Below are 18290 nucleotides of genomic sequence, written 5' to 3' on the forward strand. Positions count from 1 at the left end.
AAGCTGACAAACAAGTCATATTCACCTATGGTGAATGAATCAACATTCAGGCAATTGGAGGATAGTCTCATCTACCTTATTGCTACTAGGCTTGATCTTAGTTTTGCAATGAGCTACATTTCACACTTATGACAACCCCTGAGACTGATTATTGGGTAGTAGCGAAATTTGTGTTCCGTTATGTGAACTGCACTTTTGACTTTGGTCTCCTGTATAACAAAATTGGTCTTACAGACTCAAATAGGAAAGGTTCCATTTATTATAGAAAATCAACACTTGGGTATGGTTTTCAATTTGGGACTAGCAAGAAGCAACAAGTGGTGACATTTTCCTCGACAGAAACTGAGGTAACTTGTAAGGCAGTTTGGCTTCAAAGGATGCTTCCAAATGCAGATGTCTCATGCAGTTCCTACTCCCTTGTACTGTGACAAATAAGAGGTGCTCAGACTGGCCAAAAATCCAATCTTCCACGAGAGAATCAAGCATTTTGACCTTCATTATCATTTCGTTCTGTAGCTGGTTAAAGTCAGATTAGTCAATTGCTGTATGTTTAAGCTGTGGACCAGACAACAAATATTCTCACCAAGTTTCTGATCCTGGAAATGTTTGTAAATTCAAGGGGCAACTTGGTGTAGTTGATAGATTGACCATTAAGATAGTGTATTAGAATAATATCTTTATGATACCCTTATTATTTCTTATTTAATGGTCAATATTGTAACTTTGTAAATATTAGATCTGTATAAATTATGATTGTTTCTTTATAGAAATATCATGCTTGGTAACTTTATAAATGATTGTTTGATTATTCATTTAATTCATTAAATTACTTACCAAAACATGAACCATCCATTCCTGTTTATAGTCTTTAAGACATGTTTATAATTGGTGTAGATTCACTTGCAAACAGGGCACAAGCCAGTGATAGAAGCAATCTTCATAGATTGGAGAATGGAAAAAGGTTTTGGTCATTTAAGTCTCCAAGCCTGTAATCTCACTTTTATGCGTGGTTTAGCTTTCTAGATAGTCTTAATCTGCGTAGTTCAATCGATATATGTATTTGGTGATTCTTTAGTTGCAGGATGCGCCTCCTGCAGGCTTGCACCAAATGCACCTAAAAACGTATAATTTTGTTTGTTATTCTGCTCTCAAGTCTCAACATTTTGTCTCCATTTTGAATTTCAATGGGCAGCTGTTTTTTTTTGAAGGAGATTGTTCTTTGAGTGCCAAATAACTTCCATAAGGGAGATTTTATTAACCCTATTCTTTAGTCCTTTGTTGAGTTTTTTCAAGTTTGATTCTTTATTGTTTTTTTTGGATTGCAAGAATGGCCAATATTCAAAACTTGGTAGTTGTGGAAGGAAACCCAAAATACAAAATTGATAAAGGATCTCCTTTATGGAGACATACCACAAGGATTTCATAAGTTTAAGGAGGTTGGGGATTTATTTGGATGTGTAATTTTGTAATACACAATATAATAGCTGTGAGGGATCAAATGAGCAGGGGTTGTACTCTAGACAAATAGTGAGATTCATAAAAGAACAAGAAGATTTTGACAAATTGATTGCAGAAGGAAAACAAAGTGCGCTTATACTTTCAGAAAGAAATAAACAATGAATTTACCAACTGATACAATAGTGGTCTACAAACATCTCTTCTTGCCTACACCCTCTATGAAAGTGGAAGATGAAGCAGAAATTTCTGCCTGCAAGAGTGGTCTATTGGACAAGGCATTTAAGATGGAAGCAAGAGATATTGCTGAACAAAAAATTGCATGTTACATCTGTATTAATGGTCTTCGATTCAACTTGGCAAGATCACCATAGCGGCAGGACATGGTGCTAGCAATCAATAGGGCACCCTTGGTTTCCCAAGTCTTGGAATTGAAAGTGTGCATACTGCCTTATTGCAAAAAGAGAAGAAATCGTTAGAGGCCTCACTGAAACTAATTAGAGATTGTTGGGTTGAATCAGGTGTTTCTATTGTCTCAGGTGGATGGAAAGATTTCTAAAACTGTCCATTGATAAATTTATTGTGGCGCCCCCTAAAGGGGCAATGTTTTTGAGGGTGGCTGATTGTGGACGGGAAGTTAAAGATAGAGATTTTATTTCTTGCATCCTCATTGTGTCCATGGAGATAGTTGGTCATGAGAATGTGGTCCAAGTAGTTATAGACAATCCAAAAAATCATAGGGCTGCAGATGCTTTGGTTGAGGCAAGATATGAGCACATTTTTTGGACACCGTGCACTATTTACTCCCTCAACTTAGTGATGCAAGCAATTGACACCCAAATAGAGTTGGTGAAAGAAATATATCATGAGGGTGAGGACATCCAGATGTTTGTGCTGAACCATAATTTTCAGATTTTTCTTGAGATTGGAATTGTTGAAGATAAATTTTATTTATTTATTTTTAATAAGGAAAATAAATTCTAAGGTGTTAATAACATATTTTTAATGTGTTATTATTAACTTACTATTAACATGATCCGAGGTTGCTGAGAGCCAATTTATATCTCATATGATTGTTAGGAGATGACTTGTGAAGGTGTGAGAGAAATGTTTATTAGAAACCAATCGGGTGTATGGAGGCAGTTGAATTTAGAGAGGGTTCGAAAGGTCAAATTGTTGATCTTGGATGTTGAATGGTGGGCTCGTGTGAAATATGTATTGGAATTTACCGACCCTATCATGGCTATGCTTTGTTCGCTAATACAAATGCACCATGCTTGGGGGATGTCTATGATATCTTGGACACGATGTTTGAGAAAATAAAAGTGGCAATACAAAAAAAGAGGATGATCCTGAAGAAACCTTTTTCAAAAGGGTGGAAGCAATCATTCTTCATCATTGGAACAAGATGGCTGTGCCATTGAATCTCTTTATATGTGCCTATCTCTAAGGTAGTACAACAATGTTGTACTTTCTATTTTAGGAAGAGTACCGCCATATAGAGATTCTGGAGTTAATGTGTACAAGTGGACATTTAGTAGACTCTTCAAAGATCCAAAAGTGGAGACAATGTTAGGAGAGAATTTGGCTTGTTTGTCTGAGGAAGAAATCACACTCCTTGTGTTGAAAATGGATACTACTAGTGGTGGTATCTCTATGGTCAAGATTATATGTACCTCCAACCTCTTATAATCAAGATCCTTTCACCCATTTTTTGTTTTTTGTTTACCACTTGTATTGAAGAATTTAGTACTAAACATTCTTTAATTTATTTTGCATTTAATATTTTTTAGTTTTGCTAGTTTTCTTTCTGGGATTGCATGTTTTTTTGCCCCTAAACGGAAGTGAGGTATATACTCCTTTATCCAGTTAGCAAAGCATAACTGGTTGGATGCAAAAAGAGCTGAAGACTTGGTGTATATTTATTCCAATTTTTGTCTTCTGTCCAAACTGATGCATCTCGCTGACCCATTAAACAATTTCTATATTTTTTAATGCTGCGATGGCTGTGAGCACAGAGTTTATAAAGTCTTGCTTCACAACATGGTCAACATATTCTATATTTACAAACAGCCAGGGCCTCACAGGTTTGTGCTAATTGCGTCAAAGATGGTTGACAATTCTTTTTTTCAAAATGCTTTGATTTTTATAAGTGCAGTTCTTTTGATTCATGAGTAAATCATTTGTGATAGTCAAAATGATAACTTGGTCAGGTTAGGGCACAGACAAGCATTAACATGTTTCCTTTGTGTTATATACTTCAAATTATATCATTTTAAATTTCTTGGAATGTATTTTAAATATTATACTATAATATTTATATGATAGGGATACCATACACTATAATATTAATTACATAATATATTTTAATATTAATATAATTTGTTAAATAGTATATTTAAATATTGTAAAGTTTTATTTATTTATAATATTCATTTGTATCATAAAATTAAATTAATAAAATAGAAGTCTAATATTATATTAGATATAAATCATAATAAATTGTGTGTATCTATATATATATATATATATATAATTTTTTTTGTATGGACAGCAGAAACTTACACATGTTCCCTCCAAAAATTTACCATACTATCATATTGTACCCACGTTCACGTACCTGATTTGGCAACATGGTCCGGACTGACAAAAGATCAGGCAACAATGCTGGTGATTTGATGGTCTATATTGGTGTGCAATTGCACATGAAGGATGGCATCGGGAAGAAGCAGTGGTGGAGTGAGTATCTTTATCCATTCATCAGGATATTGCAGGAAGACATACTTAATGTCCCTATCAGGAATGTCAAAGAGTGTCCCCCACATGAAACTTAGGCTGTGCCTCTGGTATTACTGGCAGCTTGTTGGCTTTCTGGTTTGTGTTGGTGCACTCCATGTCTTTCGTCCCTGTCTTCTGCTTGTGGCCATTTGTGGTTGGGTGTTCTGTTTGGATTCTTGGATTATTTGGGTTTTTTTAATGTTTCCTGGATCTAAACCAGATTTTATTTACCAAAAGACAAAAATAGTAAAATAGAAGTCTAATATATATTAAAATATAAATAGATATTATAATATATATATTTGGTGGATGGACACACCTTAAATGTACCCAGCTTTCCTCCAAAAATCTATCTTATTGACATATTGTACCCATGTACATGTACTCGATTTGGCGACTTAGTTCCTAACTGACAAAACTACTTATCTTCAGAGCCTTGCTGTGCCTTTTGTAGGAAGTCCATTGGCATATGTTTCTATGGACAACAAGGCCTTAAAATCTTCTTGGGGTGACAGTTTGCAACATTAAGTCATCATGCCTTTGCAATCCTTTCAAATGGGGATATAGTTTTTTCATTTTGTACACAACATCAACTGGATGACATCCTCTATGTTGTCTGGTAAAGTTAATAAGCTGTTTTAAATCTGCTTGTTAAATATTGAAAGAAATTACCATTTTATATTGTTCTGTCGAATTTTCTGCATGTATGTTATGTTTTGGATAATCTAAATCCATTATTTTCTATATTTAGTAGTCATATGGAAATGGAGTGAAGGACATGTAAGAAACAGCAGAGTAAAACTGAACTTCAAAATGAAAACAAAATGAAAAGATTAAGCTCTGGCATGCCGAGAGATGAATGCAAAATCAATATTTTTTTCAGATTGATTTCTGAAATTATGTAAATTATAAATATTTATGTTTTTGTTAATCTAATCGCTTTGTAGAGAAAATGCAATGAGAAATAAATAAATGATTTTATAAAACAGATGCAAAGTTGTGATTAGCTATTTGGCCACTTGTTGAGTAAATGAATTGTCATGGTTCTTGAAGCCAATTAAAATGCCAAACTAGATCATTACAAAGGCGATTTAGCCTGCTCTATGTAGACATATTTACAACAAATCAGGATTAAACATACTCGAAGAAGTAAATAAAATTATAAATTGATATAGCTACACTCTTAGAAAGAGAGAAATAGAGCTGAACTGAGTGCACTTCAGTAATGGTTGCTTCCATTGCTAGAGGTAATTATCCAATAGCATGATGGGGCCTTGAACACACCTCGGTAGCAGTATGCTATGAAATTGGGTTTGGAATCTATTTTACCAAATGATAAAAATCCCTGTTGTAGGGTTCTGGGCTATATACCACATATGGATGTATTGAATTGTCCCTGCATTTTTTGCTGTTTGGTACAAATGAATTTGAACCATTGGTCTGATTCTCCTTTTCAATCATTATTTCTTGAATATTGTTTTGCAATTATTGGAGTAAATTTCCAATAAATGGTGCAACACGGTAAATCCACTACAAACTTACACCTGTTTCTGCAGTCAGTTCCCACACTTAAATATTGACTTCTTGACTCATTTTCATCAAGAAGTTCCCAGTCTACTTGCTTCTGAATGGATGACATTGATACCACTCTCCCAGGCATGACACATAACAAATGGTTTCCCAAAAGGGATTTGATGACAGTGTCAAACAAATTTGTAAAGGTTTTCTGAAGCCACTGTAATTGTCTTTCTTCACTAGTTGTGCTATAGGCAATTAGCACATTATTGTATTCACATATTTAATGATAACAACTGATTCTAGAAATCTATTTATTCTGCTAGGTATGTGAGACCTGGATCATATTGTCATGGCCTTGATCTTTGTTGTATCCATCTTAATGCTGTTAACTTCAACCATATGTGGGAGCAATTCCAATTCCTTACCAACTATGTAATTGTTTTTATTTGCAATGACATGCTGCTCTTATGATGTTGAATCTTGTTAAAGATTTGTTTAATTTTCTTTCTATGTTTTGCTATGAATGTGATATAATCAAAGGAGGCTAGTACTTTCTGTGATTGCCATTTGAAGTAGCTCTTCATAAGTTAATATATGAATTAATTTTTCTTCTACAAGTGGATTGACCTGTTAGTCTTGAGAGTATCTGCCCAAAAGGGATTCATATTCCCCTAGATTCTTTGAAAATCCCTTCTGAAATTTGGCAACTAGTACAAATTGCTAAATTGAGAAACACCTAAAAAAGTTTCCTTTAAACTAGAGAATTTTGAACCAAGCCTTTCCACACTCTTTTCATTTAATGCTCAATTTTCATTGATCCACACACACACAGAGGTAAACACTAATCATTCTTCTAGACATTGGTTGAAAAACTTCACATTGTTTCTTGGAGTTAAATGGGTTAGGTTCAAAAGAACAATATATGGAAACTTCATATTACCAATGATTGAGGTGATGCTGCTAGCATCATAAGAATGCTAGAGAAATCTTATCATGAGAATTTTTATATGAAAATGCTTGGAATTTGATGGGATAGGAATTATGAACCATCAAATAGACACTGGTAGTATATTATTATATTTTCTTATTCATAGGATCTATGAAAAGCTTTGTTTGATTAGTAATGAAACAGATATAGACTATTGGCATGATCTTCTCTTTGCCAATTTGTCACATTATAGCTAGTTACTCAACTGCAGCATTATGTACTTACATATCTTTCATGTTGTATTTTAGGTTCAATCTTCTTAGTTTGTCATCATCAAATGTTAAAATCTGGTAATTATTTTGTTCTTCTGCAGCCGATGTAGTGCTGTTGCATGGTTACCTGAAGGAGATGGTGTTTTTGTTGCAGCACATGCAGATGGAAACTTATACGTATATGATAAGGTAAGCTTCTCTGGTCAACCTATAAATCTTATTTGTTCTCAGTAAACTAGGTAGACCTTCAAACATTAGTTCTAGACGAAGATCTGAGAAAATTGGTGTGCTTTGTCTTGGTGTGTTTTTATTTTTAGAACAAAGATGGAAGTGGCGATTCATCATTCCCAATAATCAAGGATCAAACTCAGTACTCTGTTGCTCATGCACGGTCCAGTAAGGTATTCATATTATTTAGTAATATCCTTCCATTATCATGGGAAAAATAAGAACTTACCTTTCATTGGCACAACTTGAAGAAAAGCAAAAATAAAATGGATCAAATGTTAACTTTTCAACTTGAAAATTTGCATGAATCAATAGATGAGAGTTTATGAAACTTCTGATGGATTGGTAACCTTTCTGCAATGTACTTGTGTTTCTTGCTAGTCAAACATAACATTGGTGTGCCTGAGTCTCTGTGTAACACAACATATTGAAATTTCTTGAGGTATATGGTTTGAACTATGAAAGTAGATTTAGAAAAATGAGTTTCAAAATAAGCTTAATTATACAACAAAAAAGTTTTATTGAAAGCATACACTTTTCTTTTTTCGTAACAGCATTGATGTGTTATCTAATGCAATTTTATCCGGTTAAATGATCAGAAAACTGATTTTGTGATCATGAGGTATTTGTGTAGGTTTTGCTTCCATACACTCTAATATTTTTGCAGTTATTGAATGCTTGAGCCATTTTGAGAAAGATATATATTGGTACGTTTCTGTTACAAGATTCAAGAAGAGTTGGCAGATTAACGAATTTTCGGATGATTCATTGATAGATTAACAGAGGAACAAATGTGTTCCTTATAAAGAATTACAAGGACGTTGTTTCTAAAAGAAACAACGTAGACTGAAGACGGAATTAGAAACAAAACTAGAGACAGGATAGGAAACATTCCTATCTGGACTGAAGAAAAAAGAGACGGGATAGGAAACATTCCTATGTAGACTGAAAGACAGACTGCAGACAAGTAGTTGACTATTATAGAAAGTATAAGATATTATCTTAATACCCTCCCTTAATGGTCAACGTACGGATGTCGGAACATTCTGGGATAATTGAGACCCTCCCTGGATCTACAGGATGTTGAAACCAAGAAGCTTTGCCAGAAGAGTGCTATGACTCAAAATAAGTTGCAATTACACAACTTCGTTTTTGTGGAAAAAACAGTAAAACCCAGAATCTCACGCAACCTTGCGTATTACAGACAACTTGAAATGATTTTTGAGGAGAAAATCAACAAACCCATAAAAAACAGAAATAGATTCAGAAGGCGAAAAATGCAGCTTCACCTTGATTAGGACCCGGAGAAGTCGGACATTGCCTAACACCCTGAACAAGTTGATCGGTGTTTCGATATTCAAAGATTGCGATGATGCACTGCTTCCAGGTTCCATAATTGCGACCATTGAATTTGGAATTATGTTCAAGCAAAATATTTGTCAGAGATGCCATGGCACGTTTTTCAATGAAAAATTGTGAAAATCTATGAAGGCACGTTCTTCGAGGCAAAAATACGAAAGACCCAGAAGAATCAAAGAATGACCCAGAAGAGAGCTCGAAAAACCCATAAGGAATCTGCTGTCGTTTTCTGGATCCGCTGGCTCGAAAATCGAGGCATCCAGAACAAATAGATGACAACCCAGTTGAGCTCTCGAAAAACCCACCAAGAATCTACAAACAAAATATTTTTTCGACCCCAAAAATTAGGGTTTCGAAAAAAACACGGCCCTAGCTGAAAAAAGCTTGAAAAAAGTTCAGATTTCTTGATAAAAAATGGCAGATTTTTCTTCAAGGATCGATGTGCATGGACGAATGGGGCTAGAGTGTGCTGAACAAACACAGGTAGACCCGAGTTAGGGAATTTCTCTAGGCCGAAAACCCTAAGCGGGTTTTAGAGAAATTCAACAGAAATAATTTTGAAAAAATTTAAACAAATAATTTCGCGAAGAAATTATAAATTTTTTCGAAAAAATTTAAGTAATAGCTCTGATACCATGTTACAAGATTCAAGAAGAGTTGGCAGATTAACGGATTTTCGGATGATTCATTGATAGATTAACAGAGGAACAAATGTGTTCCTTATAAAGAATTACAAGGACGTTGTTTCTAAAAAAAACAACGTAGACTGAAGACAGAATTAGAAACAAAACTAGAGACAGGATAGGAAACATTCCTATCTGGACTGAAGAAAAAAGAGATGGGATAGGAAACATTCCTATCTAGACTGAAAGATAGACTACAGACAAGTAGTTGACTATTATAGAAAGTATAAGATATTATCTTAATAGTTTCTACATAAATTCCTAATGGAAAACTGTTGCGTTCAAATAAAATATGTCCAGCACACAATGGATATTTTTGTTTTGACCTTTCATTGAAGATAATCAGCATGATAAATCTGATAGTCATTGTCTTCATCCTTTGGATAGATATTGCTTTGAACATCTTTCCTGCTTTACTTTTGATTGCCTTCAACGTACCATTTTTGTGGAACAAAATCTTTACCTTTATTCCATCTATAATCATTTCATTATTGGGGTAGATACGAGGAGTCTTATCTTTTTCTTGGAGGCTACAGGTATAAGGGTGGTTTCCATCTCCTTGTACCCCGAGTTCACTGGTGATTACCATATCTGTGGCATGGCTAGAATATGATTAAACCTCCTTGCATCTGGGATTGAACCTAATTGAAAAGTAGCTTGCTTTTTCGTGTAGAATGGTGGGTCGACTCAGTCTGGTCGATTCAGTCTGATAGGCAGAGGCTACAAAGTCTTGTCTTCCAGGCTGACTCTATTTAGTTGTTTTAAATTCCAGTGTTTGCTTTTAAACATTCCAAGGGGGTTCAATTTTAGAAGCTTGGGTGGATTTTGTGGATAATTCTTTGCTACTAAAAATGGTTATTCTGGTTAACTTACCAACAAGTGGTGGGCGCTGTCTACGGGGCAACACATATGCACCATTATTCAATGGAAGTATAAAAGACTTCCACTATTTAACACTTGGGAGGGGTGCCTATATGTTGCCCCATATCCACTGGCCAAGTGGTATAGCATTATATCTGACAACAATCTCTGGAATTCCAATTAGCACCTGCAATATGAAATTCAATTATTTTGAAGGAGCTTGCCGAAAATCAGTGTTCTAAACTTTACATTTCCTTATTCTGAAGTTGTCATTTTTCAAGGCCTTTCACAACCACAGGTGGATTGCTTGTCTAATGCTTTGGTACAAAATGGGGCTATTTTGGTCTTCATATATAATTAGTGCATCATTGTATGTGCCAATAATCTGTGAAAATTCAACTAAAAGGTTTAGTGGTGTCTTCTCACTTGAATTCTGTATAAAGTTTTGTTTGCCAATGTTTCAGGTTTTAACTTTGTGTGAGTTATTTTGTTCACATTTAATTCCAGAAATACTAATGAACAATATAATGGACTGTGGAAATCTAATGTCTTTTAACACAATAATCCTCCTTCAATACTTGATTGCTTAACTTTCATTCATTATAATAGCATTTCATCTTCAATTTTAGATAAATGCCTTATTGCTTTTCATATTGCTTATGAGTTTTAGTTATTCAATTCATCCGAATTTCTTTTTGAAAAGAGTCATAGTATAGACTAATGAAATCAAGTGCTGCATAGTTCCTCGAAAATATTGTTTATCTTATTTGCAATCATTGAAATTTGGTTGAGTGAGCATATCTAGTTCAACTTTCTAACAAGTAGTGGTTTCTTGTTAACATGTTACAACCCACATGCAATTACTCCCTACTGCTAGTTAGATAATTGATAATTTATTTTATAATTGACAAGTTTTATGCGGCGCATATCCAATCACCTTTCTAATTTGTATCTATACTCTGCATAATCTGTGCAAAGAACAAATGAAATCTATAGTATGTTGGTTAGGATTTACTTAATAAAAAAACTATCATATCAGGCAATCTGATTTTTTTTGTTTCTGTAAAGTTTATTTTCACTTATTCAATTAAGCATTTTCCACTTGTTATGGTAAAATATACACTTGCTCTGGTTTTATCATTTGCTTTCTAAATACTTAGTCACATTGGGCAGATGATCTTTATTGTATCCTTGGGTGCTCTAGGAATAGACCATAATAAATTTCAAGAACATGGAAAAAAATGTTGACATACACCTCACATGTTCACTTCCTTAGGCTCACTAATACAACTTCTTTACCAATGTGAATGACAACAAATAAAATTCAGTGTTTGTTGAGATGTGGAATATGTATGTCCTCAATGCTCATTTTATGGTTTCTCTATTCAAGGGAATATTTCAAAGAAAAGTGTTCATGATTTAACCCCTTTATCTGATCAAGTGTGTTTAGATGAAGACTTTACAAAGATACTGTAATCAACCACATGAGGAAAAATATAAAAGACCAGTTAAGGAAGAGGAGCATAGAGATCTAGTTTTTATCTTATTGGAAAGACATAAGTCACCTCTACCTCATGGCTTCCCAAGTAATTTCTTTTGATACTTTTTAAAGTTGGTCTGTCAAAGGCCATAGAGGAACTGTGAACTGCAAATAAAATATAATAAAGTTATAATAGCACAAATATTGTTACTTATTCCAGGAAAAGCAGATGTAGGTTTGGTCAAAATATATTGGTTGATCTCTCATAGTATGGTTTATAAAACAATATTAAAGGTGATGGCAAAAAGAATTCAGTGCAATTGCCTAAAATAATCTCTTCAGGAACAAACTTTTTTGGTAAAACAGAGATAGCTTTTTGATAGTGTTATAGTTCTGCAAGAACTACTTTGCTCACTAACCAGCAGAGGAAGCAATCAGTACGATATTTTTTCTCATTTTGCTGTAATACATTTCTTCTGTGGGATGTGAAGAACATAGAGCAAATACTGTATGCATTGAAACCATCATCAGAATAATTTAGTAAAATAAATATTCTTTTATTACACAGCATGAAAAAACATGATAATACTCAGAATTGTGGGAGGATTCAAAGAAACACGTTTCAAATGTCTAGCATTCTCACATTGTTTGCTTTGGCAAAATCAGTTCTCATGGAAATGGTCAGTATCTGCCATATACAGAAAATTACTGTGCAATCCTTGAATACAGATGTTATGATTCAGGTGAGAGTGTACACAAAACACACACAAGACCCAAACAAAATAATGGAGAAAACATGAATGGCAAGATCAGAAAAGAAACATTCTTTAAAATAAAACACCAACAACAAATTGTTCAATACAAGATAATGAGTGATACTGATAAACTCATCTATGAAGCACTCTGGTAAGTATTGGAGACCAGCCTAGTCTATGAAGAATTTGATCCCAATTTTGTACATATTATTTCCTCTTTGTCCTTACTCTCAATACGCTTCCATAACCTCGCATGACTGATATGTATATCCTTAGGACACTTTTTGCAAGGTATACATCATTGTCGTCTCCTTTGCAAATATCATTTTAAGAAGTCAAGGCATGAATTGCATACATGTACACAAAATTTGCATTTCACTTTCTTTGTGCCTAGACCAACATGACTCTGGTACACTAAAAGTCTCATGGGGTATGATGTAATGCCCCGCCCCGAGATCCTTGGAACACAAGGATAAAACACGCACTGAATTTTTTTTAAAGATAAGTTACTTAACAACAGCATAAAGTAACCAAGTGCAAGAGTGAAGCATCAAAACAAGATGATAAAAATAGGGAACATGGCAAGACTCACATGATCACCTACACCAATGAAAGTCTTACAACTACTTCCAAAGATCTCCAAGCTCTAAACCGCAACACATGAACCAAAGACCACACGAATCATGAGAATATAACAAGGGGATGTTTTTGTTCAATCCCAAAGTAAAAGCTCCTAGCACGATTAGACATACAAGTCCATATCCACTAATCATACCATAATCAAGAATCACAAGCAGAGACCAATAACAGTCATGTAGAAGACGAGGTCTCAAAGTTACAACCACTCATCTACTAAACACCATGTTGAAAGATAAACGCTGACTCCTGAAATTTGGCTAAGTCTGAAACCCTGAAGCCTTGAAATTCATAGAATCTTTATCCAAACTTGGAGAGTTCTGGAAGCTATCTCAAATGAATCGTTGCATATATTAAAATATATCCAAGTATAAGGAATATGTCAACTTGTACTTAAGCGATATATTTTAAATCCCATAGACAAATTGCTGAACTAGGAAGGTGTGCAACCCTAAAGGGTACCCAAAACACCCGTCAACTCTCAACCGATAAGTCCGGAGATACTTTCTGTTTGCCCGAGCAGGTTTTTGCAAGAAATCAGGTGACACTTTGCAACAACTAGGTGATATTTCTTACTATAGCTAGACGATACTTCTCAATATGGCCAAGCGATAATTCATAGTATGGCTAGGTGATACTTTACCAATGTCATACTATATTTTTCACTATTATGGTGCGACACTTTTTTTGTATCGTCCAATGTTGAACAAATATCACCGAAGTTCAGCAAAACACTAAGTTTAGAAGGCAAACAAGGTAAGAAAGTCCACACTTGGGAGTGCCGAAGCCACTGTAGTTGAGGGAACATCACCTGAAAGCAAGAAATACAAGACAAACACAACTATCCATCTAATCCATAACAACATATGAAGGAACATGTGGAAAGCAACATTGTAGTGTACATACATGGTTTGTAAACCAAACATCATGCGAAGGAAAAACATGAAATCAAAGCACCAACACAACTAAAACTCGTGCATGGTTCCTCGCAACTGTAATAGCATCATGGGACTTCAAAGGCCCTAATCATCCCTGCGTGTAACATCCCAAACTGCCAACTAGATAGTCAGAACTGTCTTATGAGGGCGTTACTACTACAAAAGTCACTAACATCATAAGAACAAGAAGATCTAACATGCTAATCCATCAAAGCATAGATACTCCAACTAGTAGTGAATCACATCATCTAACCATATGTTGAACATCATAATAAAGGAATGCATCAAATGAAACTAACATCATCTAAACATGATATCTAAGCATTCCAATTAAAGCATAAATCACAAGGAAACATACTCCGAAAACTCGAAATACCAAGTGAAACATCATGCATCGGTCTCAATTGGAAATAGACTATCTCTGTACACTGGTCCCTAGCAATGGTATAAGTAGTTACGCCTCCCAATCACGTGGAACCGTAGGCCCACTCCTGTTGTGCTGATGGAGATAATGATCCAACCACAAACACACATAAAGAAAATGTCCATGGCTAACACTCACGCTAGACAGTAAAGAGGACCGTAACCAAGATCACGAGACAATGGAATTACAATAGGTCCTGGTTAGAGGCTCTATGGGTCAACCATGTAGGGAGTATAGTGGATTGAGTAGGGTCAACTATCGTACCGAATCAACTCCCTCGGGGAGGCTCACGCATTGTGTCCTCGAACTAAATTTGCTGCTCACATTTTAAGTATCCTCAAACCAAATTGGGTGCATACTTATCATGTGTCCTCAAACCAAATCAGGTGCTCACTTTACTTTTTATTATCTTAGATTTATTACCCAATAATTTAGTAATTATCACTTATTTAAAAACTTCTGCACGCCAACTCGAGAAATAGTCACCAAGGTTGCAAGAGAAGCCCCTCCAAGTTGCTACCCTACATACCCAGGCTCATCACATGATGAGTGCCTGTAGGCAATGAATATTACCAACCCAATCCTAATGAACATAACTCCACTGATAACATCTGGGAGATCGGGCCTTGCAAGCACCCAACAAATGCATGTGTACGTGCTCATGTGTGGGCGCAGTAACAACATGAAGATCATAAAACAAGGCCTGGATAAGAACACAAGCAAAATAACAAGTATAACAAAATCACTCAATTGGCCTATATCTGGGAGCACAAATTCTGAACGAATCCCAATAGACAATAAAACTATACATCATGAACTCACTCAACTGGCCTCAATCCGGGAATATGGATTCTACATGAATCCTAGCGTCCATGAAAACAAGGGTTTGATAAAAAACAATAACCTCAAGTACAAATCACTCAACTGAACACCTAGTCGGGAGTACGGATTCAACATGAATCCCAATGCAAACATAAAGATGCAACAATGATCGGATTGACATCCTATGGATAATCTAAATCCATGACCAACACCATGCCAAAAAAACCAGAGAAAACTAGATGGCGCACAAATTGAGGTGAAAACCTCAAAAAACCAACATTGACGAAAATCAACGAAAATAAAACCCCTTCACCTCAAGGATGAATAAGCGACAAAAAACCAATAAAAATCAAGTTCAGACATCGTATGCAAAAACGACCAGCATAACGGTACGAAACCCCAAACCCTCATCCCGAAAATCAGGGAAATGTTCATACTCGACCAATCAGGGAGAACTAGCAATCAGAAACGGAGGGGAACACTAGTTCTCAACCTCCCAACAAACGGCTAACAAAAAAGGAAGCAAAAACATAGATGAAATAATAAAACATGAGAGCCCTACCTTGCACCCAAAAGGGCAAATTCGAGAACTTGAATAATAAAATAAAAACCTCGCAGAAACTTCCGAAAATCACGACAATCCAAAGTCTCTTCGAGTTGGATCCAACGACACCAACCTCGTGATGATCCCATGCCCGTAGCTCCTAAAACGAACAGATTAGTATTTCCTCTTGAAGAGGATTTGGAATTTGCTCTCAATTTTCTATTTCAAAAAGTGAGAAGTGAGGAATAAAATTTCTTTTTGGATATTTATTCACTTTTCGAGTGAATAAAAGATTAGGGTAAATAACTAGTTCACCTAGTTAAATCCTAAATGTACCCAAATGAAAACATGCTATTACAAGTAGTTGGAATTCAACTATGGCAAAGCTGCCGAGAATTAAATAAAATAAGATAAAGACCAAAATTCCCTTAAACCAAAATTATGGAATTCCTTAACAACTTTCGTGACAATTGCGAACCTCTAAATGCACACACACATTTACGGGTCTAATCACATAATGCAAATGAGTTTGGATTTATTAAATCACTGAAGGTTTTAATTTAAACAATTAAATAGGATACGTCGACCATATAGGGACGACATTGGCTAGATATGAACCGCTAAATCACTTACTCCATGTGCCACTGCCAGGGACATAAATCTTGCACACTAAACAACATGATCAAGTGCAATTGCATAACAATATAGCAGAAGCAATAAATGCATTAAATCACATTAAATAACCATTTATTTAATCACATTGAAATCATCTATTTAAACAACCCATTTTGCATAAATTATCAAAATTAGCAAGGTAAATATCCGTAGCACAAAACCAATGAATCCAACATGGACAATTCATTTGTAATTATTTAAGCATTTTATAATGGTTGTTACATAAAAAGGCACTTAAAGCACATAAGCGAACATGGTCAAATACATGACTAACCACTGCTACAGGAACCTAGTCCAATGTAGCAAGAGAATAATACACAGTGCAATCTCTGCACACATCTTAGGGTAATCATGGAACAACTTAATGATACCACATCAATCCTGGTAACCACTGTCACAAACCTCAGCAAAATCATCTAACACATCATATTCTCATAAATCAGCCATAAGAAAAATCAAAGCAATTGATACGATTACATAAATCTAATCACCTCAAGGGTGTAGACCACTCATGGTCCCAATCACGGTCACTTCTCAAAAAAAGATCAACAAGGTTGCATCCATTAGGATGACTTACAAAAATCACATGGGAGAGGCACTACATATGATGATGATATTAATCGTGTGGGGTTCCCTACTATTCTATGGGCGGGTGGGAGGCTATAGATTAGGGTTGATGGGAGAGTAGTCCTCACCTAAATGGTTGTGATGCAGCAAAGGTTATGGGCCCTTCCAAGATATAGATAGGGGGGCAGACATGTTACGTCTAGAATCAGCCTAATAATTCTAACCACAAAAAAAATACAGCATTGATGATGGTTATCACTTTTTTGTTTTCTGCATTTAGGGCTGGGCGTTGGGGCATTTGCAATAGAGACATTTATTAATATTTATTACTCTTTTATAAATTAAAATGAGGATTTGCATTAAAATAAATCTCAAACTGAAGGACAAAATGCTTCAAAATGTTTGAAAATGTTCTATTTCAACTTAAAAGCCCATGAGAATGCACTGGTTCAACATAAAATCCCAATGAAAATATGTAGTATGTAACTTTTATCATAAAAATAAATAATTAACTCAATTTTACATTAATACAGAAACAAAATGAAACATTATAAATACATATGAGTTACATAATAATATCACATCCGGGGATCCCACATGTAAAAGTAACCAGTCAAGAATATAGAGTACATAAAAATTATTTAATAATGAAATACAAGGAGGTGTCTTAAGTCGTCATGCACATCTTGTCACCACTATATGATAATGTTAGAAGAAACATGATTGTGGAGTCCCTGACTGACAATAATCCAATAGTCATCTGCAATCCAAAAGACAAGAATATGGTTCAAGTGCCTATTTGCCCAACCACAGAGTTCATGTTTTCTCAGTTTTATTCCTACTCAATGGATATCTGACCCTTCATGAGTAGCTTAGTAATCTGGAAATGATATACAAGATAAAACTTCACATATGAAAATCCCATGTCCTACTATTAGGACATGGTAGAGAATAAATAATAAAATCACATCCATCTATTTCAATGGTGCACACACCTTTAGCCAAAGAATTTAAATCAAAAAACGGTAGGTAGATCTAGTAAAAATGATCTACTTCTGTGTTAGTCCATATTCCTCACCTGGTCTGGAAACAAAAACCAAATCACACATAGAAAGAGGACTACTTTCTTTATCAATAAGATATTTTTGAGGAAAGTTGTTTTCTTTATATGTGATTTGACTTTCCCTAATTGGATGGCTGTTGAATGCAGGCTAACAGAGGGAAGTAGATTTTTTCAAGATAATCTTGCTATTTTTTGGTATAAAATATTTGGCCAATGCAGTGTGTACCATTCGAATAGACAGAAGATTATTTCATGTTTTTTCTCTGTCATATCTTAATAGTAGGGCATAACATGTTCATATGTG

General features: G+C 35.0%; 1 protein-coding gene across 1 annotated transcript in view; it reads left to right on the forward strand.

Moving 5' to 3' along the window:
• Positions 1 to 18290, forward strand: part of LOC149553925 (putative catabolite repression protein creC) — a 62299-nt gene that overhangs the window by 23594 nt on the left and 20415 nt on the right. The window contains exons 5-6 of the mRNA XM_089789262.1: positions 7053 to 7140; positions 7269 to 7352. Of these exons, the coding sequence (XP_089645388.1) occupies positions 7053 to 7140; positions 7269 to 7352 (172 nt within the window). The remainder of the gene's footprint in view (positions 1 to 7052; positions 7141 to 7268; positions 7353 to 18290) is intronic.

This window comes from Cupressus sempervirens, chromosome 6, assembly GCF_028749045.1.
Source record: "Cupressus sempervirens isolate cs-2001-9-10 chromosome 6, ASM2874904v1, whole genome shotgun sequence".
Classification (NCBI taxonomy): domain Eukaryota; kingdom Viridiplantae; phylum Streptophyta; class Pinopsida; order Cupressales; family Cupressaceae; genus Cupressus; species Cupressus sempervirens.